The sequence below is a fragment of the Odocoileus virginianus genome, chromosome 3, assembly GCF_023699985.2.
Source record: "Odocoileus virginianus isolate 20LAN1187 ecotype Illinois chromosome 3, Ovbor_1.2, whole genome shotgun sequence".
Lineage (NCBI taxonomy): Eukaryota > Metazoa > Chordata > Mammalia > Artiodactyla > Cervidae > Odocoileus > Odocoileus virginianus.
In genome coordinates this window covers 705920-730793 of record NC_069676.1, presented here as the reverse complement: position 1 = coordinate 730793, position 24874 = coordinate 705920, and the positions used below count along the sequence as shown (strand labels likewise).

The 24874-nt window shown below is 44.3% G+C and overlaps 1 protein-coding gene and 1 long non-coding RNA gene across 7 annotated transcripts in view; one reads left to right on the top strand and one right to left on the bottom strand.

Annotated features, from left to right (window-relative positions):
• The first annotated feature begins 3 nt into the window (after positions 1 to 3).
• LOC110124680 (uncharacterized) lies at positions 4 to 14621 on the top strand. 3 transcript variants are annotated; one of them, XR_011485353.1, is made up of 6 exons: positions 4 to 155; positions 630 to 794; positions 912 to 975; positions 9189 to 9292; positions 10081 to 10140; positions 12333 to 14621. It is a non-coding gene; the product is annotated as an uncharacterized lncRNA (long non-coding RNA). The 3 variants fall into 3 exon arrangements; XR_011485350.1 differs by having other exon boundaries at positions 912 to 2185; XR_002309845.2 differs by lacking the exon at positions 912 to 975.
• Positions 14622 to 15235: 614 nt separating this feature from the next.
• The window catches only part of MAPK9 (mitogen-activated protein kinase 9), a 67065-nt gene continuing 57426 nt past the window's right edge, over positions 15236 to 24874 (bottom strand). For 2 of the 4 annotated variants that reach the window (XM_070460553.1, XM_070460546.1), the window contains exons 8-12: positions 22872 to 23054; positions 21329 to 21453; positions 19846 to 19909; positions 18534 to 18605; positions 15236 to 17036 (exon numbers count right to left, since the gene is read on the bottom strand). In XM_070460553.1, coding sequence (XP_070316654.1) covers positions 16894 to 17036; positions 18534 to 18605; positions 19846 to 19909; positions 21329 to 21453; positions 22872 to 23054 — 587 coding nt within the window. In that variant the 3' untranslated portion in view covers positions 15236 to 16893. Of the gene's footprint in view, positions 17042 to 18533; positions 18606 to 19845; positions 19910 to 21328; positions 21454 to 22871; positions 23055 to 24874 lie in introns of all 4 variants that reach the window. The other 2 variants (XM_070460563.1, XM_070460574.1) reach the window with 2 other exon arrangements.

Sequence of the window (24874 nt, the reverse complement as noted above, 5' to 3'; positions counted from 1 at the left end):
TCCACGTCACGGCTCCTGCTGGGCTCTGCAGCTGAACTGGCCCCTCCCCGCTACCGACTCTCTCACCTGGAAAACCCTGAGAGCCTGAAATCCGGGGCACCTCTTCTTCTGGCCGCTGCTCTGGACGCTCCTCCTGTGATGGCCGCTGATCTGTGGTTTGTCTGTGCCCCCTGTCTGGTGGGCACGGGGTGGGCGTCAAAGGATGGGGAAGACTGCTCATCACCCTCCAAGCGTCTTCTGTCGCGGAGGTGGTCCTAGGAGCTGGCCCGCGGGGCGGGTGGCTCACCACTCTGAAGACACTGAGCTGCTAGGAGGATAACCGGTTGCTATTTCCCTTTTAGAATGGGGGGAGGGAGCCTGAACGAGATCGGGTGACCTTCCTCAGCTGGCTCCAGCTGGACATTAAAAGTGTCCTGGTTTGTCCCAGCGTAAAAGTCAGGATATCTGTCCTTTGCTTCAGTCAGGACCTACCTAAGGAGATGGGGCAGGTTACCCAACCCAACTAGCTCTAGCAAAAATAATTTATTGGCTTACGAAGCATTAAAAGCCAAGATATCCTTCTTTCAGGAATAGTTAGGTCCAGACACTTAGACATTATGAATAGATAATCCACCTTTCCCTTCTCCTAGGCCTGCTCTGTCTGGGTTGACACTGTCAGAAAGAGCACATCTGCCTGATACTCCCTGGAAACCGCAGAACTGCCACACAGGCTGCGAAGAGGTCGGCTCTGGCCATTTCCAAAGTCCTGAAGAATGAGGATTACAGGCCTAGGTGTTGCCTCCCTGGAACCAAAGGTGAAGTAGCCCTTGTGCTCAGCCTGAAGATGGAGTAGGGAGCTACTCCAGCATGTGCCATCGGCTATTTGAAGAAGACTAAACAAATAAAAACAACAATGCTTGTATCTTGTACAGTTGGCAAAACCGAGGCCTGGAGACAGAAGGCATCTGTCTGGGGCACATAGGTGTATTAGGGCAGGTGAGTTGAATGGGCTGGACAGGGAGGCAGCCGAGCTTTATGACAAGGCCAGGGCCAGAGGCTGGTCCCAGTGAGGGTCGTGCCTGAGACCAGTGTCAACAGCCTGGCCGTGGTGAGGACGAAGGAGAAACAGGAAGGCTGGGGGAGATTCCCAGCATATAGATTCGCCTTAGGGCTTACGCACTAAGACCAGTCCTGAGGCCAGTGAATCTTCTTGGATTCTCACCCCATGTCCGGAGCCCTCAGGTCAGGCCCTGCATGCCTGCTGGAGGCATGCTGGGGTTCTCGGGGAGAGGGCTGCATGAGAAAACTCGGAAGGGCGAGCCCGCTCACCTGTGACTCGCTAGGGCCCGAGCAGCACTTCAGGAACCCCCTCACAGAGTGCAGCTCAAAGGAGAAGGGCAGGCCTCTCCCCAGCCCACCCTGTCTGTGAGCAAAGACCTGGGGACCACTGAGGAGCTGTTGTCATGCTGGGTGGAGTGGCGGGGCTGCTTGAAGTCAGGGCAGCGCTTGGTGGAGGAACTGAAGCCCCAGGGTGGACTTGCTGGTGGCCACCCCACAAGTCTCAAGCTATTGTGAGACATGTGAGTGAGCAGGACTCCCCCTGTGACAGGGAAGAAGGCTGTGCCTCCTGATGCCTCCTGCAGCCTCTCCCGCTGTGCCCGAGGTCAAGGCTGTGTTGAGGGCACAGCACACAGTCCTTGAACAGCCTTGAGGCCAGCAGGGAGTTCCGCTCCGAGGTGTCCCCAGCTTGCGGACGCTGGCTGCAGGAGCCGTGCCTGGACCCTGGGAGAAGACTGGGCCACCCCAGGCCGCGTGTTTCCCCAGCGCCTCCCTAGCCCGCCTCATCCATCAAGTCCCTGTGACCTGCCCTTCTCCACCCTATCTTCTCACTCCAGTCCTTGCCCAGGGACTAGTCCCAGACCGTCCGGTGCCAGGACGGAGGGTGAGTGCCCCAGGGAGCTCTCGGCTCAGTCTCCTCGGCCTGAGCCCTGCCCTGAGACACACCTCTGTGGATATTTCCTGAGGGCCTGTGTGCGCCGGGCGCTGTGCTGGATGCTGGGATCCCGCAGGGAGCAGGACACGTGGTTCTTGCGCCTCAGAGCCCACTGTTTAGAGAGAGGAGACTGAAGACTAAACCTGCACACACAAGGATAATAAGAACAAGCACTTCAGAGAATGCTAAGTGCCATGATGCCACCAATACAAGGTGAGGTGGTAGAGTGTGTTCGGGCCTACTTTAGATGGGAGGGCTCAGGAAAGGCCTCTCTGCACACAGGGGGTCTGGGCTGAGACCTGAAGGAGGAGCCAGCCCTACAGGGTCTGTGGGAAGATGGTCCTTGCTAGAGAGGGTGGCAGGAGCAGTGACCCTGTGGCCAGCATGCATTCCTCTTTTGTGACAGAGAGGAGGCAGGTGCGCCTGGAGGAGAGGGTGGGGGCTGGGTACGGAGGCCCTGGTGTAAGCAGTCGGGGCCAGGCTGGGCCTCCCGGTGGGCAAGGAGCTGGGACTCCGTTCTCCGGGTGTGGCCCAGGGCAGGCTCCACCCCAAGCCCATCAGTAGCCCCTCCAGCAGGTGGCGTGCTGGCTGTGATACCCAGGAGGCCTTTCCTGGCACCCCCGGGGCCTGCTTTGGCCGTCCAGTCCAGATGGCATCTCCCACATACATCTGACTCTGGGACCACCTGAGTGTGTCCTATCTGCCCAGCTCTGGGATGGCAGGGAGGAGATGGCAGACAGGCGGCATCTGAGAAGCACACGCCCTGGTCTGGGGCAGAGGCTGGGGGCGTGGGTGATGGTAAGATGCGGAGAAGGAGGGAGAAGTCAGAGGCAGCTGGGTGTGGCCAGGGTGGATGGGGGACTTGCTGAGATTGTGGGGCCAGAGAGGTACTAGGGGGCCATCTGGAGGCCGTGGGACTTGTGGTTGCAAAGTCTGGTGTGGGCCTTCATGAGGTGGAGGGAGGCGAGCCTGTGGTCCCCCCTGCCACAGACACGCAGTGCTGCAGCCTGCGAGGGCCTTGCAGCGTGCCTGCCCCAGTGCTGGCCCACCTGCAGCGGGGGACTCAGGAACCAGATCGCACCAAGCAGGCTGCCAAGTGCTGTCACCGTAAAGTCAGGGAACAGCAAGGACAACTTCAGCCTCTGGCCAGTGCCTTTTATTAGTGAAACTCCTAACTCACCCATTCTTGGATCTGCTGAAAACTCATCGTTTCTCACGGCCCCGGAGGTCAGTGCTGCTCCCTGTATCGTTGTATCCTGTGTCGGTGCTGTAGCCTGTGTTGAGAATACAGTACAGCAGGTGCTGCGGTCACCGCCTCCGGCAGCTTCTTGAGCTGAGCGGGTCTGGTGAACATGCTCCACAGTTAGGATGAGAGCCCCAGGTGAGGCTGATGCAGGCAGAAGATGGGTCACACTTCGAGAAACGCTAATTACAAGGGGGTACAGGGTGGACCCTCCCATCTGTGATGGGCAAAATAATAGCCCCCAGAGATGCCCAAGGCCTAAACCCCAGAACCAGTGAATATGTGACCTTCCATGGTAAAAGGAACTTTGCAGGGGTTACTTTGAGCTGGGGATTACCTTGACCCAGGATCACCCTGGATTATCAGGGTGAGCCCCATGTAATCAGTGGGTGCTTAAAAGCAGAAGAGGGGGAAGAAGAGTCAGGGAGAGAGAAGTGTGTGGAAGCAGGGTCAGAGAGATGCTGGCTACTCTGTTAGTTCTGAGTGTGCGGCAAGGGGCCACGAGCCAGAGATGTGGGAGGCCTCTGCTGGTTGTAAAAGGCAAGAAACGAATTCTCCTTTAGCGCCTGTAGGAGGACCCAACCTTGCTGACACCTGTTTTAAGCCCAGTGAGACCCATGGGAGACTTCTGGCCTACAGAACTGTACCTGAATACATGTGCATGTAGCTCAGCTGGTAAAGAATCTGCCTGCAATGCTGGAGATGTGGGTTCGATCCCTGGTTTGGGAAGATCCCCTTGAGAAGGGAAAGGCTGCCCACTCCAGTATTCTGGCCTGGAGAATTCCATGGGCTGTATAGTCCATGGGGTCACAAACAGTTGGATACGACTGAGCAACTTTCACTTGTTTTGAACCAGTAAGTTTGTGGTAATTTGTGATAGTGGTAATGGGAAACTCAGACACTGTTCCACAAAAGAGGCTCAGAGGAGGCAGGCAACTTATGGAGGTGGCAGCGCAAACTGGGGGCCCAAACCCCGCAGGCTTCCCATTAACTGCCCTAGGGGCACAGTAGGAGGCAGGGAGGTCAGGATCAAGCTGCTGCCCTCGGAAGGGCCCACACTGGGGCAGAGTGGATACATATTGGGCCTTGCTTGGGAGCTCATTTACAGCACAGATGACCAAGACTTTGGACTCAGAGGGTCTGTGTGGGGACCCGGGAATCTGCATCACAGCATCAAAATGGTTTTGTCATTATTCAGTTGCTCAGTCGTGTCCAACTCTGTGACCCAATGGACTGCAGCACATCAGGCTTCCCTGTCCTTCACTATCTCCCGGAGTTTGCTCAAACTCATGTCCATTGAATCAGTGATGCCATCCAACCATCTCATCCTCTGTCATCCCCTTCTCCTCCTCCCTTCAATCTTTCCCAGCGTTAGGGTCTTTTTTAATGAGTCAGCTCTTCACATCAGGTGGCCTAAGTATTGGAGCTTCAGCTTCAGCACCAGTCCTTCCAATGAATATTCAGGGTTGATTTCCTTTAGGATGGACTGGTTGGATCTCCTTGCAGTCCAAGGGACTCTCAAGAGTCTTCTCCAGCACCATGGCTTGAAAGCATCAGTCCTTCGGTGCTCAGCATTCTTTATGGTCCACCTCTCACATCCATACATGACTGCTGGAAAAACCATAGCTTTGACTATACAGATCTTTGTCTGCAAAGCGATGTCTCTGCTTTTTAATATTCTGTCTAGGTTGGTCATAACTTTTCTTCCAAGGAGCAAGCATCTTTTCATTTCATGTCTGCAGTCACTGTTCACAGTGATTTTGGAGCTCAAGGAAATAAAAATCTGTCACTTTTTCCATTTTTTCTCCATCTATTTGCCATGAGGTGATGGGACTGAATGCCATGATCTTAGTCTTTTGAATGTTGAACTTTAAGCCAGCTTTTTCACTCTCCTCTTTTACCTTCATTAAGAAGCTCTTTAGTTCCTCTTTGCTTTCTGCCATAAGGGTGGTGTCATCTGCATATCTGAGGCTATTGATATTTCTCCTGGCAGTCTTGATTCCATCTTGAGCTTCATCCAGCCTGGTGTTTCTTATGATGTACTCTGCATATAAGTTAAATAAGCAGGGTGACAGTATACCACCCTGACGTACTCCTTTCCCAATTTGGAACCAGTCCATTGTTCCATGTCTGCTTCTAACTGTTGCTTCTTGACCTGCATACAGGTTTCTCAGGAGACAGGTAAAGTGGTCTGGTATTCCCATCTCTTTAAGGACTTTCCACAGTTTGTTGTAATGCACACAAAGGTGTTAGCAGTCAATGAAGCAGAAATAGATGTTTTTTTTTTTTCCCGGAATTCTCTTGCTTCTTCTATAGTCAAATGGATGTGGTCAAAATGGTTTACTGACCTTCAGTTGTTTAGACTTTACAGGAAGATAAAAACACAGAAAGTGGTTTTAGGACAGCCAAATATCCTAAATGTGATGCTGGCAACCTTGATCGTGTAAAAGTGTGTGTGAGCAATGTGGCAGTGGGAGCCCAGGTTTAGCACCCGTCTGGTCAAGCGGGACCTCTGGAGGCTGCCACAGAGGCAGGGACATGTGGCTGAGGCTGCAGTGTAGCAGGTTCAGCCTAGGGAGAGGTACAGGCTCGGCGGTGGCCGGACGAGAGTGGAAGCCAGGAGCATCACGGCCACTGCTGACCGTCTGCTGGAGATGAAGCCAGCAGGACTGGAGACTCCTCTGCCCAGGCAGCCTCTTGTCCTCAGTCATCAGCTCCGCTGGATTAACCATTTGTGTCCTATTAATGGGACACAGGAGCCTCTCAGCAGGCGTTCGTTGAAAAATGATGGCATTGCAGGGGAAGCGGGGACAGAGACGGTCCTGGAAGTGGGGGCTCCGGGGAAGCATCTTGGCCCAGATGAGGACTCCCAACATAGTTCTGCAGAAGGGTGCGTTTTGATTTTGTTGCGGAGGTGGCGGTGCGTCCTTGGGGAGTGGGGCTTTTTGCCTCCAGCTAGCTGCTGGGCTGTTTCTAGACCAGGGGACTGGGAAGAGACTTGGCCAGGTTGCCTGCCTGCGCTCAGCCACAAGCCCCGCCTCCTCCCATTGTCACCGTCGTGACCACACCAGTTTCTCCTGGTCTGATGGTCCAAGGTGGTCTCTCATGGCTATTGTACCCTGTACTTCTCTGTTAGCTCAGCCATGCACAGTTGACCATTTGATGTCTCCTGCTCTTCTCAAAATAAGCCTTGCCACTCCCCAAAGGAAGTTCTTTTCTATTCAGTTTTCTGGGAGTTTAAAACTAAACAAAAATACGTTATTTATTGAAACAATTGTGTTGAGTCACCCTTGAATTTGGAAATAAACAACACAATCTTGGAATCAGCTAGCATCCATTAAAAGAGCATAATCTTGATCTGTGTTTATACAATTTTGGGATCAAGATTAATCCAGCCTAAACTGAGTTGGGTGGCTTTGAAAACATAGATAAGATAGTGTGTTTCTTGAAAATTTAGTAAAAACTGGTCTGTAAGATTGATTTTTCCTGGAGAGTCTTTGGGGGTGGGAGGGGAACTCTTTGACTATCACTTCCTCTGATGGCCACTGATCCAGTCAGGTTTTTGGGAGGCCATGCAGCACACAGTGGCTAAGAGCATGGTGCTTGTACCAGCTGCTCTGGCCTCAGACCCCCTTTCTACATACTCTGGCTGTGAAATTTATGATTTGTTCCTGCCTCCATTTCCCAAATTTTAAGATGGAGCTGATACCAACCTCATAGAACTGTTGAGAAGATTAAATAAGTTCATATGTATGATGTGCTTACTATCAGCATTCTTGAGACAATTTTAGTGCTTAATTTCTAAAGAAATTTTATCTATTTCTTGATGATTATCACATTTGTTAGAATACTATAGATTTTTAAAAAATATCTATCATAACTTGCCTTTTCCACTTTGTCTGTTACTTACATATTCTTTATTTCTTGATCATATTGCCAGAAGCTTGTCTAGCTTATTAATCTTTCAGTGTCACTGATTTTTTTCCTCTCATTTTTATTTTCTAGTTTCTTGTCCCTGCCTTTATTATTCGTCTTCTTCTCTGCCTTTGAGCTTGCTCTGTTGGTCTTCTGTCAATCTCTTGAACACTGAACTCATTTAAAAAAAAAAAACAAACTGTCCTTTCTTGATAAGAGTATTTAAGCCTTAGCTGGATCAAATTGGGTATGCAGTGCAATTCTGAGGTCATGCACTTTTAGGAATTTCTTAATTTTCCTTATGATTTCCTCTCTCACCTAGATTGCTCTGTATATTGTTTAGTTTCCAGATGTCGGAGATCTTTTCAACTTTATTGCATTATCATAGAAAAACAGTTGTGTATTTTTAACTTCGGAATTTATTGAGCATCCTCTGTGACCTGGTATGTAGTCAAGTCAGTTTCCTGTAAATTCTATGTGTGATCAAAAGGAATTTACCTATTGGGTATAATATTCTTTATTATGAGTCCAAGTTAAATAACTGGCATTTCAGTCTTCTAGATCTTTGCCTGACCTGTCAGTTTACTGAGAAGAAAGTATTCAGATTTCCACTACCTTTTAAATTTGTTTATACCCTTGGTACTGTCAATCATTACACACACACACACACACACACACACTGATTCTTTAGTTAAAGTTCTCTTGAGTCATGTGGACACATTTACCTACATGAATGATGCCTATTATAAATACTACTAACATATCCACACAGTATTTATTTACATGTTTATGTATACTTGTAATGGTATACATTACAAGTATACCATAATGTACACCTGTCTTTGTCTGTAAAGTACATGCATAAACCTCATTATTCATGAGTTTACAAACATTAAAAAATCAGGCTGAATGTAAAAACAATCAGTGGAGGGAAATTAGTGACTCTGTATCAGCATAAATGTGTGTATATAGGAACATATGCATCTATATAAGTGGATGTGCGTGCATGCATGCATGTATACTAACTAACTGTATGTATGCAGACAAAGAAGGCTCAAGCACATGTGGTAAAATGTTAACCTTTGGGGAGCTGGGATAGGGAAGGATATACAAGAACCTTTTGGACTATTTTTGCAACTTTTCTATCAGTTCAAAATTATTTCAAAATAAAAAGTTGAAAACTTAATGCAGTCAGTCAAAAAGACTGGAAGGAATCAGCTTCTCTGGCCCCAGTTATAACAATCGAAGTCTCAAAAAGAATGACTGGGAACACTCAAAGATAGAAATATAAACCCTCCTGTGACACCATTTGAGGTGGCAGTTGAACCCACAGCTACTCTGAGCACAGGATGCCGAAGGGAAGGAACAAGGTGTGGACCCTGCCTCCCCGCCAGAGCTGATGCCAGGGAGCTCTCCCCGACAACAGCGTGGTGGTGAAAGATCTCAACGGGATGAACGAATGGTGAAATTCCTGCTCACGGCAAGGATTATCACCCGAGGTTAATAACTGCATGAGGTATATGGTGGATGGGCCCCCTGCCAAAGCAAGCCCGTGTGGACGGCTTTCTAGTTACGAAACAAAACATGACTGGGTGACAGAGGACTGGACCGGCACTATCCTGAACCCAGAGGTCAACTTAGCATCATTGACAGTGGGTCAGAAAGATGCTAAACATCTTCTCCTGGGAGTTCATATAAAGTAGCGAGCGGTCCCCAACGTTTCTGGCAACTGGGACAGGTTTTGTGGAAGACAATTTTTACACGGACCAGGGAGGGGGATGGTTTCAGAATGATTCAAGCGCATTACATTTATTGTGCACTTTATCTCTATTATTATTACACTGTCATAATGCAGTAAAGAGAGCGATGGGAGGCGGCTGTAAACAGATGACGCTTCACTCACTTGCCTGCCACTCACCTTTGGTTCCCCAGTCAATGGTCCAGTTGGGGACCCCTGACCCTTTATATATATATATAAAGGACACAATGTCACTTAAATTTCATTTAAATAACCAAAGATGCCAGTGAATCTATCAAACCTTTGGATATGCTTTCTAGATCCAAAAAAGATCAGAGACAGAGGGCATGGTCAATGCAACCCCGTGGAAGCAGCCACACAGAGCTAGAAGGTGCATGCACTGCCGGCTGACCCGCCTGACAAGGTAGGTTGGTGTCATGGAGGGTTAGGAGAATCTTAAGAACATGACAACCAGAAACCAGACACCAGGAATGCAAGGGCTTCAGCTGGATCCTGGCAGGAGACACTAGTAAAGGACTCTGGGACACTGGGGCAATCCCAAGGCCCTGGCTATTAAACCTGATGAAGGCTTACTGATATGGGCAGCTGGAGGCCATTAACTGAAAAATGAAGGCTATAAAAGGCTCGCACAGTATGACTGGGCTTCCAGGTGGCAGTAGTAGTTAAGAACCTGCCTGCCAGCATTAATGCAGAAGACATAAGAGACTCAGGCTCGATCCCTTGGTGGGGAAGTTCCCCTGGAGAAGGAAATGGCAACCTACTCTAGTGTTCTTGCTTGGAAATTCCCATGGACAGAGAAGCCTGGCAGGCTACTATCCATGGGTTCGCAAAGAGTCAGACTTGACTGAAATTACTTAGCATGCACACACAGTATGACCTCACTTGGGCAAAAAGCAAAACAAAAAATCATCTAGATATGTATGTGTCCATAGGAAACGATCTGCAAGTACAGTTAAGTGTCAAGAGTGGTCATCTCCAGATGGGGTAATATGGTATGTTTAGTTTCTCATTCTTGATTATGTTTTCATATGTGTGTGTACACACACACACACACACACACACACACACGGGAGTAGATGAGAGAGGAGATAACAGAAGGCAGAGAAAACGAAACTGCTTTTCAATTTCTCTTGTGAAGGGGAGCAACTCAAGGGTGATGCTGGGTTAAGCAGCTTTTTCTTTTTCATGCAGGTAACACAAAGACGACAAATGATGGAGCAGAGGAGGGGGCAGTGACGACACGGGATAGAGGTGATTGTAGGAGTGAATTTCCTGACGGGGTGGGGTCAGCTTTCATGGGAGCAGGGACAGTCAAGGTAAGGAGGGTGGGCAAGGGGAGAAGAGCCAGACCTTCACTTGTTGCATTCTATTCCTGTCAGGTACGGTCAGGGAGCTATCTTTGAGAATACCTGAGAGCAAACACATACAACCGAGTGTTCTGGTCAAATAGTTATTTTTTAATAGCATCTTTAGAATGATAATTTGCTGCTTAAAACACCCAAGAAATCAACTTTACAACAGAGAGCTGGACAAACTTAACTATTAGTGAGATTCTATATTGCAACTCTAGCCTAGATTAAAATCAAATAAAAACAAAGTAGCATGACTGCTATTAGGTGAAAAATGGCAAGGTATGCTCAAGGGGATAAACTTCTAAAGTCATGCCCAGCTTGAGCCAGGGTGTGCTGGATGGACACAATTCTCTAATTAATAGCCACTGGAGGGCAGCTTGGCCTCTTGTGGAATCACGATTGTGTACTCTTCAAAACACGCCACTTTATTCTCATGGAAACAAAATAAGGCCTTGCTTCTTGTTTCTGCCTTGCTCCTCTGCCCATGCACCGACCTGTGAATACTGAGACAGCAATTGGTCACACTTCTTAGTGGCCACAAGATCTCAAAGGTGTAGAAATGAAGAGGAAGCTGGCACTTACTACCTGATCCTCCCAAGAGAAAATAAAAAAGCATAAACTCTGAAAACCAGTGCAATTGCCAAATTAATTTGTTTTCTTGAAGCAAGGAGATCAGAGGCAGCTGCTGAAGTGTTTTCATTATTTCTGCACAGTGTCCATCAAGATGCTTCCTCCTCTCCTTGTGGCAAGATAACACTCCACAAGAGCTGAATGACAAGCCACTGGGCTAAGAATCCTAGTGAGGAGGCTGGCAAAGTGCTGGCCACGTGGCTCTGGTCACTGTGACTGCTAGGTCTGCCTCAAGACTCGGTCCTGCCACTCAAGGCAGCCAGTCCCCTTGTGGATAAATTTTCAGAAGGCCTGTTCATGCTCATAAAACTGATGGATGTCACAAGCTGGCGGACAGAATGCTTATGAGGAATGACAGCATCAGGATTAACCGCAGCATCACAAAACCCAGTCATTTTGCTAGACTACAGGCCCCTAGTGGAACGTGGCTTTTAAAGTTCAGGCCACCTGAGACTGTGTTCATGAGTGTGGCCTCGCTTGGAGGGTGCGTGCTCAGGCTGTGCAGAAATATTACATTCACATTTGCATCCATAATTTTAGGGTGCCCTGAGGTGATGAGGCTCTGGGTGCTTTTTCATATGAAAGAGGGTTGTGAGAACTTTGAGTTTAAGCTAGAGAAGGAAGGACTTGGAGCGTATCTTTTCAACTAATGTGTAAAGCCTGTGTCATAAAAACGGGTCAGACTCACTCTATTTCACCCAAAGGAAAGACCTTGGACCAATGGGTGGAAGTTGTGGGAACCAAGTTTTCTGTTCAGTTGGAGAACTTATTTTGTTTTTACTTTATTATTTATTTTTCCTTTTGGCCGCTCAGGGTCTTCCTTGCTATACCCTGGCTTATAGTGGGGGACCAGGGCTACTGCCCAGCTGCAGTGCACAGGCTTCCTCTCACCGCAGGGGCCTCTTGTCGTGGACCGCGGGCACTAGGGGCAGAGCCTCCAGCAGTTGTAGCTCATGGGCTCGAGTGTGCGCCTGGTAGCTGTGGTCCACAGGCTCAGCTGCCCCGCAGCACGTGGGATCTTCCTGGATCAGGGGTCGGAACCATGTCCCGTTTACTGGCAGAATTCTTAACCACTGGACCACCAGGGAAGTCCCAGTCTAACAGTCAAAACTATTTAAAAAAATGCAGTGGGAGGAACATTCTCTTCATTAAAACCATCTGAGCAGAGGGTGGAAACTTCTTCAGTGCCATGAATGGCAATGTGAACTGGAGAACCTCTTTGTCTATTCCTGTTCTCGATGAAATCGAAGTGCATACACAAAATAGAGCCAAGACTGTACTTCAAAGCTCAGCACAGAACTACTTCTTTACAATGAAGAGCTGCATTTAATCATATCTATGTTTCTATGAATTCTGCACTATAAACCTACAGTTCCTATGTTGCAGCTAAGTTCCATGTGGAAGGAGTGCTGGAAACAACCCATTTCACTGAATTGAGTCTGTATGCTCTTTTGAACATAGAACAAGAATGTCAACTTATGCTGGGGCTGAGAGTAAAAATGTCCCTATCTATACCCAAGATCTGCTGCAGAAGTGTCGGAACCATTTAGAGCAGAGAAGATCAGAACCCTCCTACAGGCTCTGCTTCCCTCTAAGATCGCAAAGCATCTAGATGCTGCTTCTAGAAAGGGGCTCTTAACATGGTGACCACCAGGGTTCAGGATTCCTCACGAAGTGTGGCAAAATATTGTGCTCATGGCCTTTTTCTAAGGGCGGGGGGGTCACAGTTTTCATTAGACTCTCAAGGGTGTCCACGACTGTGAGAACAGGAGGCCCGCGTGAGTGGGACGGTGTTCTGAGGGTGGCCCTGTGGTGCCCTTCCCGACGTGGCTACAGCCTCAACTGTTGTGCAGGGGGTTGGAAAATTGATTCTGAATTTCCCTTCCAATGCTAGAGTCCCACAGCACAGAAATGGCAGAGCAAACACCCTTGTTCACAAGGGCTCCCTGGGCCCTGGGGAAGCAGTGAGTGACAAGTGCCCAGTGGCCGCTGTGACAGGCATATCCTCTTAAGTCATGATCACATTTGGCTTCAAAGAGATGTTACTGGCCACTTTGTTGCCACTTTGTTACTGTTATTATTGATTTGGTTACCAACTTTCCTGATGAAAGACCAAAAATATCAAATAACTGCCTTACTGCCAAAGGTAAGCTTACACTTAAATACAAAATACAATCTTCAGGAAAGTATACAGTAAGTTATTTTGAAATACTGATTCTGGGAAAGATCAAAGGCAGAAGGAAAAGGGGACAGCAGAGGACGAGATGGTTGGATGGCATCACTGACTTGATGGACGTGAGTTTAAGCAAACTGCGGGAGATGGTGAAGGACAGGGAAGCCTGGAATGCTGCAGTCCATGGGGTCACAAAGAGTTGGACACAACTTAGCAACTGAACACCACACCTCTTCCCATTAAAAAAATCCCACAAAAATCTATATGGACCATTTAAGTCAATAAATTTAAAGTATTTCAGTACTATCGACATTGAAAGTGGGAAGGGGGAGGCTAAGAGAAATGGAGCCCAGGTGTTTTCCTATTTCATGTGCCTATATAGTCACAGAGCCAGACATGACTGAAGGACTTCCACTTTCCTTTCCTAGAGATCTTTAAAAATAAGACTGATACTCACCCATCTGGAATGACTCTAGTCCTAGCAAGGAAAAGGTGAGCCACTGTGCACCCTTCTATTCCTGTGGTTTTAAGTAGTAAAAATCCTAAAGTACCTCAAAGCCAGAAGCAAAATGAAAGAGGCTCATCCATGCAGAAAACCACAAGCACGCAGGCACTGTTAAGGATTTTAAAGGATACAAGGAAAGACTGATTGGTCGATTCTTCTGGCCACTCTTGTGAGAAAACAATTACTCCAAATATTCAATCTTGCAGTGCATGTTTCTGAAAATTTAGATTCAGGAAGTTGCAGAATATTTTCAGTAAGGGATCTAACAGAAATATTTTGCTTTTCAATTTAAAAACATCTATTAATATTGACTGGGATGACAACACTCCAATATCTGCTTGTGTTCATGTTAAACGTGTAATCAGAGATGGTGATGTAGAAATACACAGTCACATGTCATTTAAAAACACACAAAAATTGGACATGTTATATACTTCTCTTTTAAAATGTATTTGTATTATTTTCACCAATCAAAACACACATAATATATTTTATTATAAAACATTAGGCAATGTTACTTTTGAGATATGCAATCTGAAAGGTCACACCTGTGTTTATTACCAGTATGAAACACCAGAGGAGTTACACTAGAAATCAACCATGTGAACTCATCATGTATCATTACCATGACTTTATACAGCATCAAATCTGGATAAAACAGTCTCCCATTCAGTGTTTCAACTTTGGACTCTGGGTGTCAGCAGGGGCCTACCAAGCATTTTCTCCTTTAGGATGCGGCTCTGAGCGCCATGGTGCACAGGCAAGCACAGAGCCTTGATTCTGTCTCCTGTCTCCACAGCTGATCAACGGTGAGCAGGATGTTTCTAGAATGCTCTCCTACTCTGACAGACTGTCTGCTCTCTGGAGCCTGCACTTGAAATCAAGACCTGACAGGGGAGGCAGTCATTTCCTTTTTAACAAAAAACTAAGTCAACAAACAAAATGAACCTAGTCCAAATTCCAGGCTAATAATAAATTACCTGGTTTATAAAAATATGTGTCCAAAATAGTTACTTCCAGGGTTGTGTACAATATAAATTACAAAAATAAAATAGAAAAGATGAAAAATTGAGCACATTTTTCAGTTCTTTATCCAACACCAGAATTTATCCATGGAGAGCAGTGTGGAACCATCTGCACTGCACCAGGTCCCTAGCACGTCCCAGCTCAGGAGGGAGGACCCTGAACTGGGGTGAGGTACTTCTGAGGAGCTCTGCGGTCTGCAGCACCGTGGCCTGACGGGGTGCACTCATCACTTGCTGACGGAAGGTGGTCTTGGCAGGAAACCCGTCCACACCATCACGGACTTCATCCGTGAACAGAGGAGGAAGCAGTGAGCAGAAAGTCCCTGGGCATGGCACCTAGCTCCACTTGTAAACGCCACCTGGCTGGATGCAGTCACCCAGTGGGCCTTCCATGTGCCCTCCCGTTCCTCTGCTGCATATCGTAAGCTGAGGACAGACAATGTATTTTTACAACTCTCCCCTTTCCTTTTCTTTTCAAGGATAGATTTAGTAAAGTCTTTTTAAGGAATGTGTATTAGGTCATTTAAAGATGTTTATATACGTACAGCGATAACTTTCTTCACTATACCATCAGGCCTCTGAAGCCAAATAATCCTCAGCTATGTGACAGGTGTTTCTGCCCCAATCCAAGTTAGTATTCCATCTTACAGCTGAACATGTCTAAACATCACAATAGAAAACTATTTATTACTTCAATATTAATTTTGTTCATCAAGGGTTCCAGTTTCCAGTGATAAGACCAATAAGATACAAATGGTATAGAGAGAATCATATATTTTAGATAATATTTATAATAAACTTTCTTAACAAAGTTCCTCCTCAGAACACATTCTATAGAATGTGACAATGTTGACCCAATAGCTTCCAAAATAACTGAACAAAAGGTATGAATCTGCAGTAGAATAAGCCCAGGGGAAAGCATCACGAGCACAGGTAGCCGTGAGTGACCATCATAACTCCATCTCTGCAACGACACTTCAGTACTCAGGATCTTACTGAATCTTGAATAATTCCCATATTAGTCTGAAAGTATCAATTTCAGGTGAGCAGCTTAAAATCAGGAAATGTTTAACAGTTAATAATTACCCTTTAGGACAGTCCCTCCCTATCCCTCAGAAGGTCTCCCCTCCGGAAAAGGAAATGCCTCCACAAACTGGAGGACGACCACAAACAGGCATTCTGAGTCAGCCTGCTTCCGAAAACAGACCAAAGGGGGTTTGGGTGGTTTCTCTTGTGAAACAAAGTCGAGGAAGAATGCTGTGTTGGAAGAGGGAAACTTTGCCTTGTGAAATCATGTATCTTACCCTAGAGGAGGTAAGATAGGACCCAGTCCAGGCGCAAGCAAAACAAGCACTCAGCAAGTGACTGCCATCATCTTTAGTGATCACTTCGTAAAATTCTACTCTAACAGCAGGTGATGGGGTCAAGAATCTATTTGCCATCATGTGATTGACATGGGTGTTAGGTGGCTAATAAAGAAGATGAAGTTCTAGGTAGCACTTCAAATTAGTAAGTCCAGAAGACCAAGGAAAAAGAGATGGCGTAGATAGGATTTTAAACATATATATGTTTTAAGCAGCGTAAAACAAAACTTAAAATGCTATCATGCAGTAAAACTGAATGTACAGTCATCCAGACTAACACAATTTAGAGAAAACAAAGTATCCTGGTCTTAGCAGTGATAATTCTCAGCCTAAAACATGACAAATTAAAGAAAAGTTACATTTTTTTAATTATATAGATTTAATTATATTCCTTCTGAAATATGAAAGAAAGTTAATTCATACCCTAAAAGAAGGTAAGATATTATAATATGACGGTGGCCAATTAATACATATAAATCTATTTTTTTCTGGACAAACACAAAATTACTTAAGAGGGTTAAGAGACAATTCTAGAAGCAGCACTACCTTGAAGATTATTTGGCTTTATAAATACTGATTTCCAAAGTGCTAGAGGGCAAATCCAAGCAAGCATTTGTGTCATGCATATAAATCCCAACAGTTACTGAAGATGGGAAATGATCACTATTACCGCACAACTTAAAAAAAAAATTCATATATTCTAATTGCTCACCTGAAATGACCTTGAACAAAATTTCTAAATGTGTGGTTTGTACTTTTTTTTCTTTAGACATAATCTGCTTCATTTTATAATCTAAGCAAGGCAAGCCTAGTACAACTGAGTAGGGGCAAGGCATCATGTTTCTTACATGCAGAACATGGAGTTTTTCTATTTGGTTCCATCAACTCCCAAGCATTTCACGCCCATGGAAGTGAGAGTTCCTTCACTGATGACAAGCTTGCTATTTCTAACTTATCATCGACAGCCTTCCAGGGGTCCTGTCGAGGCATCCAGACTGCTGTCTGTGTCCGAGGCCAGCGTCTGCTCCGTGGACATGGATGAAATGTCATTGATGGACGAGGACTGAGAAGGAGTGGCGTTGCTGCTTACTGCTGCATCTGTGCTAAGAAAACCAAACATAATAAAACCTGAGGCACGACACTGCTGCAGATCCATGCAGTGAGACTTCAGGCCATTCCTCAGCTCTGTCCTTTTGCAGTTTCCTATACTATTACCATGAACAAGAAGTTAGTTGACTCTACATTTTGAACTGTTTGTGGAGTCTTTGTTTAGGCTCAAAATCCCAAATAGTCCTCTGTCTTTCACTGCAATATTCTCTTTCTTCCTGGTGGCTAAATATCACACACATGTATAGTCATGTTAACTACTTTAAAAATACCTTCTGGTTTTAAAAAGATATTAAAAGAAGATTGTTGAATTTATCCTAAAACTATCAGTATCACAAAAGGCTCAAGATCAAGTAGGATTCAAGTGTCATCAGACACTTCAACTATAATCATAAACACTTAATCCAAGGAGAAAACAGCAACCTTTGAAGAATCCTTTTGCAAAAAAAAACCTTCTAAAAGAAGGAATGATACAAACAAGAAAAAAATAGGAACAAAATTTAGTGGGCTCCTGTTCATTTTATTTTTGCCTTCTAAATCCCCAAAAGTGACATTTTAAGGCAAATGAAACTAACCTATTTCCTACTATCTATATTTTAGCCTGGTTTGAACAAAAAAAAAACATCCAGGGTCTCAGAGGTCAGTCTTAAATTTGTGCTTAGTTAACTATAAGCACCTAAATTTGTATTGAAGTTATATAATCTCCAGACACTTGACACATGTCATGCTGAATATAAAATTCAAGAATAAGAAACAGCCCCGTATGTATTTACATGTGTGTGTGGTGTGCATGTGCTTTCCAGTGGGAGTGGAGTGAATACAAATGTGAAATAAACATAAGTAAAGAATTTTGTTTAAGGTAGAGCCTTATAGTGGAGAAGGAAATGGCAACCCACTCCAGTACTCCTGCCTGGAAAATCCCATGGACAGAGGAACTTGGTAGGCTACAGTCCATGGGGTCGCAAAGAGTCAGACATGACTGAGTGATTTCACGTTAACTTTCAGAACCTTAGAGACGGAATTATAAGTTAATACCATATATATTATGCCTCTAATAGTCATACAGCTTCCTAATTGTTAGTCAGATGTCTACCACTAAGAAGATCAAGCAGAAAGATGGGAGAATTATATGAACAATTTTCTTGAAAGACAACCAAATTCCACTTTATCTAGACTCATATTAATTTTCTTTTTTAATTGGTTGGGGGCAGTATAAAGAAGGTCATGCATGTTGAAAAAACTTTAAATTCAATTCCCCTATCTATAAATGAAAATGACAGTAGCTGTTACAAGGATGAACCAAGAATGTTCACAATACAGTTAGTTCCATGCCTGGCATCAGTAAAATGTTAGCTGCCACAATCAGAACAGACCAAAAAGAGAAACTATTTCACACAAGTTTTCAAATCCAATGCTGGTCAAGCTGGCACTTAAAAAAATAGAGAAAGAAAAGTATTATGCAATCAACCTATTAAAGCAATCACTAACCTGAAGGTTGATCTTTCACAACACCATTCTTGCTTCTTTCTTCCCAATCCATTACTTCTTTGTAAATTAGCTCTTCAAATAGAAATGCAAGTTAGAATGCTTCATCAGTTTCTCTGCATCTCTAAACCCTGCTTCCAAATAAACTGGAACCACTCCAAGGGCACTGTGATGTACTATTTTTAAATGTGATAGACGGACAACTAATAGTTTACCTAGACCAAAATATAATTTGATTCCTTGTATCTTTTCAAACCAATTATAGCTTTTCAACCAACCAATTAAGAAGGCCATAAAAGTAGGGTAGTTCTGGATCCACTAGTGGGTTTTACCAAGTTGAGGGTAGGGAGAGAGTGAAAGAGAGACATGGGGAGTAGGGAAAAGAAGGAAAGGTACTAGCAAAGTGACTCTAACAGAACAGTTGAACTACTGGATATTCTCACATCTTTTTGCACAGTTTTTCCTCCACCATTGTGGTTCTCCAAATGGAACTCCTCCAGATTGGCCAGAAATTGGTCTAGCTACCTAAGTTTTTTCTTGGTTTCAATCTCAGTTTTCCTCAATTTTCATGTGTCAGAAGAACTGCCTATTAAGTAAGATATCAGCAGCTGCCTAAAAGTTTGGTATTCATGAAATAAAATTAGCACATTGCAGGCACCGAGTGAGGCCTGTGGGTGTGCATGCGGCAGGTCACCAGCATCCCTGCTCCCAGGGGCTCTTGGGCAGGACACACCACCATGTTTGACTTGCGCTAACCACAGTTCTCAACTATTACTGATTCTGCTTTTTAATGAAATATTTTTAGTTTAACCTCTTTATTACTGGTTTAGTTTCTTGTGGGTTAGAGTGGTAATAATAACCATTTGCATATTTTTGATCTGCAATTTGCCCCAAACTCTTATTTTAAAACGTGTGTGTAACTACAAGGCTCACAAATACAGCAGAAGTTCACATGACCCCAGTGGGGTCTCTCATATCTGCTTTATGGGGGCCTGTGAACTGGGGTTAGTCAATAGCTTGCAACATGTTATCAAGTTAAGCCTAATACACTTACTGAATTTAGTTTACAAATCAAGATTTGATAATGTGAGATGTGTGAAAAACCTTTGTTTTTGACTTCTGAAGCAAATATGGAATTCATACATGTTCCTCTCTAATTCTGTTATCTTCAAGTTCTTTTTCTGCTGGGAAGTGGGAAGAGAGAGGATAAGGGGTGAAGGGTCTCCACCCCTCCCTTAGAAAGGCTACTGTCAAAAAGTGTTAAGTTGCCCCATTTCAAAAAATGTGTAACAATCAAAATAAATTCCATCTTTACCTTTCCATTCTTCAATTGCATGTTCTCTCTCTTCCAACTGGGCATCATAAATTTGAGGTGGTGGCTAAAAATTAAATTTTACAGGTAAAGTTAATAGTTAAAAAAATAATGGGGCATGAAGAAAATTAATCACTTGTAAGACTGCTACAATATTTATAAAAAATAATAAAATAAAATATTTATAATATTGATGCAGTGTCATTCAATATGCAGCTTAAAGATTTCTTTGTAAGTATGATATTTACATTGGTTTCAAAATCAAAATAATTATGGAAAAATTAACCAAAAAACAGACCTATTATAGTCCTGCTAATAATTACACTCTAAGGACATCTGCCCAAATGTAATTATAAAATCAGCAATCACAGGCTGCTTCCTAGAGATCCATTCTGGACAAGGTACTGTGCTAGGAAATACAGAAGCTGCAAAATATATCTCATTTATATTTCTTCCTGTGAGAACTCCCAAATTAAAAAAAAACAAAAACAAAAACAAACAAACAAACAAAAAAGAACTCCCAAATTCAGTCCCCAAATCATACGTGGACTGCTTCAAAAATTTACTTAAGATCATGTTTGTAAATCAAATTATTTTCATATAAAACAATAATAAAATGGTGGTTAAATACACAGGACAAAACCTAAAAATGAGTATGTGAATGTGAACGTGAAAGTCACTCAGTCGCGTCCAACTCTTTGCAACCCCATGGACTATATAGTCCCTGGAATTCTCCAGGCCAGAATACTGGAGTGGGTAGCCTTCCCTTCTCCAGAGAATCTTCCCAACCCAGGGATCGAACCCAGGTCTCCTGTATTGCAGGCAGATTCTTTACCAGCTGAGCCACAAGGGAAGCCCAAGAATACTGGAGTAGGTAGCCTATCCCTTCTGCAGCGGATTTTCCCGACTCAGGAATCGAACCAGGGTCTCCTGCATTGCAGGCAGATTCTTTACCAACTGAGCTATCAGGGAAGCCCAATAATGAGCATGCCACTACGTAATTATTTAACTTTCAACTAAAGAGCATTCATACCAGGGATGCTACAGAAAAATGCACATGAGCACCACACTCAGAAGTGGAACTTCTCTAATAGGTACCTCTGGGGAAGGATGAACAGACCTGTGATTTTCAACAAGTTTCTTAGCTTGACTGGATACCTAAACAAGATAATAAAAGCAAAACCCAGGCACAGTACCAGGTACACAAATGGATGCCTAAAAAAGGTGATACTATGATCACACGTCAGCATCGACATAAATGACAATTCTATCACCACAGCATAAGCATGTTTACTCCTGAGGTACTCAGGGTTCAGCCCCAGTAACGAGTCCTATAAGGGGTTGGATCCCTCTGTATGGCCTCAAAGTAATCAGGAGTCCTCTTAACCTTAAATCTTTGTGTAGCCACTTCAGATTGACAGACAGAAGATCCAGCGAAATGTATGCCCTGCCTTTACACACAACTCTTTTCAAAATAGATGCTTACCGCTTCTGCTTCAGCAGGGTCATACCAAACAGTGATATAAGGGTGACGCAAGGCTTCATCTACAGAGATTCGCTTGTCGGGATCTATGACTAACATTTTTGATAATAAGTCTCTGGCTTGACTTGCTAGGGTAAAAACAAATATTAGATTAATAAAGTAACAATTTTAACTTGAGAATCACACAATAAAGAACTAAATGTGACAGCACAGACAGAACAAAAATATACTAACTCTGAGAAACTGGTGATAGATTCAGGATTATTAGTCTCTTTCTCTAAGAGGAAATCAAGCAGCCATTTCCACTACAAATCAGGCTTTCAAAGGTGCTTTTGGCCTGAGTATGGGAGGGGGAAGGACAGGGCATAAAGCTGACAAACCATGGACAGGGAGGATACAGGAGCTAAGCTGAGGGTGGTGCTGCCGAGAGTGCAGGCATGAAGCACAGGCAAGCCTTTTCTTTTGATGCCACATCAGAGTGAAATTGAACAGACTGAGCCGCACAAAGATTCCATATTTGCGTCATATAGACATTTCACAGATATCTCTGCTTTGCCTGTGCTGAGCTTGGTCGCTCAGTCGTGTCCGACTCTGCAACCCCATGGACTGTAGCCCACCAGGCTCCTCTGTCCTTGGGACTTTTCAGGCAAGAACGCTGGAGTGGGTAGCCATTCCCTTCTCCAGGGGATCTGTCCAATCCAGGGATCGAACCCAGGTCTCTTGCACTGCAGGCGGATTCTTTACTGAGCCACCAGGGAAGCCTTCTGCTTTGCCTACCTGTATATAATGTACACTTTTTAAAAAAATCTAGAGATTAGTAGTTAGAAAAAAATTCAACAAGCTCAATAATTTGGTTAAATACAAGGCTCACCTAGGTTTCAGCAATTAAAATTCACAGGTGGGACCTCTCTGGTGGTCCAGTTGCTGAGACACTGCACTCCCAGTGCAGGGGGACCAGGTTCAATCCCTGGTCAGGGAACTAGAGCCCACACGCTGCACCTAAGAGCTTGCATGCCACAACCCAAGACCCCACACACCACAGCTAAGACCCGGGACAGCCAAATAAATACTAAACCAAATAAAGTTCACATATGTAGGCAAAGGACAGATGGAACTCTTCTGAATGAGGCACAGTTTGTCTTGATGTAGAGAAAATCAAATCTATTATTTTCCCTTAAAATACATTTTAGTGATGGGCACAGGATAAGGGGAGAAGGCCTTTTAAAATTTCTGACTCTTCAAATGGGTGAGAATCTTTATTCAAGTATTCTTTATACCTGATAACAGTTTGAATTCCATTTGCCGTAACTAATATAAGAATCTTTCAGACTATGTAAATACTGTGACCAGAGGCTTCAGTTTTGTCCCTTTATTGAGGACAAAACTTCGAAGTCTTTAAGCTTTCTTTCTGAAATGCCTTCATTCTAGCCTATAAATGACTTTGAGGGTTTTCAACTATTTCAGTTTTCACAGATTTTAGAATGCAAACATAAAAAAAGCTTCACCAGATAATGAAAACAAGTATAAGAAAAAAAGGATATCTTACTTTTAATTTTGTCTCGTTCAGATTCTGATGGGAATATCCAATCTGGAAAGAGTTCTTCAAATTTGATTCCAGGATACTTTGGTCTGTTTTCTACATAATTCCTCACAGTTGGCTGAAGTTTCTTCATGAAATCTGCAGATGGTGTTCCTAGCTGCTCAATAACTTTATTCCACTGATCAATATCTAAGGAGTCTCTTGAGGAAAATACAACTGAAACGCCTTATATTCATATTACATAAAGTTGCATCATTCAAAGAGAAACTTAAATTATACTTATCAATGAATAATTAATCAGGCCAGCTCACTGGGTCAGCAGAAGCATTCTGAAATAATATTCAAATAAGGTTTGGGTTTCTAATTAAGACTATTTAAAAAAACAAACTCTGCACCATGTGAACTCTGGGCACAGCTTATTAAATCAACACAATGAAGTCTTTATGGCTTCCTATTCTAGATCAAAATAAAGTTATCTTGAAGCTGAAGAATACCTATGACTGAAAGGCTTAAACATGAAAGTAGGTAATAATTATGTAGGCAAATTGAAATCAGTTCTCATAATAATGGGCTTCCCTGATAGCTCAGTTGGTGAAGAATCTGCCTGCAATGCAGGAGACCCTGGTTCAATTCCTGAGTCGGGAAAATCCGCTGCAGAAGGGATAGGCTACCCACTCTGGTATTCTTGGGCTTCCCGTGTGGCTCAGCTGGTAAAGAATCTGCCTGCAATGCGGGAGACCTGGGTTCGATCCCTGGGTTGGGAAGATTCTCTGGAGAAAGGAAAGGCTACCCACTCCAGTATTCTGGCCTGGAGAATTCCAAGAACTGTACAGTCCATGGGGTCGCAAAGAGTTGGACATGACTGAGTGTCTTTCAAGTGACTTTCACTTCACTTCCACTTCTTGTAATAAAGGTATGTTAGATATAAAGCTCCCTAAAATAGAGAGACCTAACTGACTGCTCAATTTACAGCCGGGAGCCACCCTGCAGGCTTGGCAGGATGCGGCGCACAAGGGAGGTGGCGGGAACCTGGGCTCTGGACTTTCTGAGCCCGCATCAGGTCATCTCCCACTGTAGCTGGGCTTACAACATTGAGCAGCGCCAGCTTTGAAAGGTCATTAAGTTTTACTTGGCACTGACTCTGGCCATCACTGCAATATAAATAAGTGTGTTTTATTTCCTTTCAAAGTACGTGACCTAGGTTTCAGACTCCATTGTGTGTTAGTCACTCACTAGGTGTCAGGCAGTCAGTCCCCTTGGGTCTCATCTTCCTATCGGTAAAATGCAGACAATGCCAGCTTTGTCTCTTTTTCTGGAAGCCTGCGATGACGGGCAAGATGAATGTGGAAAGTGGTTCTAAAACCATAAATATTATATAAGAGAACACAAACCAGAGGAATCAAATAAATAAACAGAATCTTTAAAAAGTGATTAATTGAGGTATGTCTTCGAAAAATAAAATGATATCACTGTGAAAGAACCTCGGGAACAAACATATGTTCTTCAAAGAACAAAGAGGAGGCCCTCTTGTCTCCTGTAATGTCTTTCTTCTTACTGGTATACCATCACCATTTTGCTCTCCACTGGAGCATTCCATCACCAATCAAACATAATTTTTTTCCCTCTCATCTTAAAACAACAGTCAATCTCCTTTGAACAGTCACTTTCCTTTGAACTTCCATAGCTTAGCTACCATTCCCATTTGCAGCAATACAGAGTTGTCTATATCTTTAATTCCCACCCTGTCATTCTCTCTTAACCATTCTTTTCAGCCATCATTTCATGAAAACTGTGCCCATCAAAGTTGCAGGTGACCGTCCCTCGGTTCTCAGCCCTCACCTTTTTGACAGTGTCCATGTGCTCCCTCAGTAATCTGCTTCTGGGCCTCCAGGGTCCCGTACTTCCTGAAAGGTACCTGGCAGAAGCTTTCTCTTTCTTATAAGCCACGAGGAGTTCTTTTCTACCTTCGGTTATGAACCTAAAACAAATCTCTGACAACTGCAGTCTGG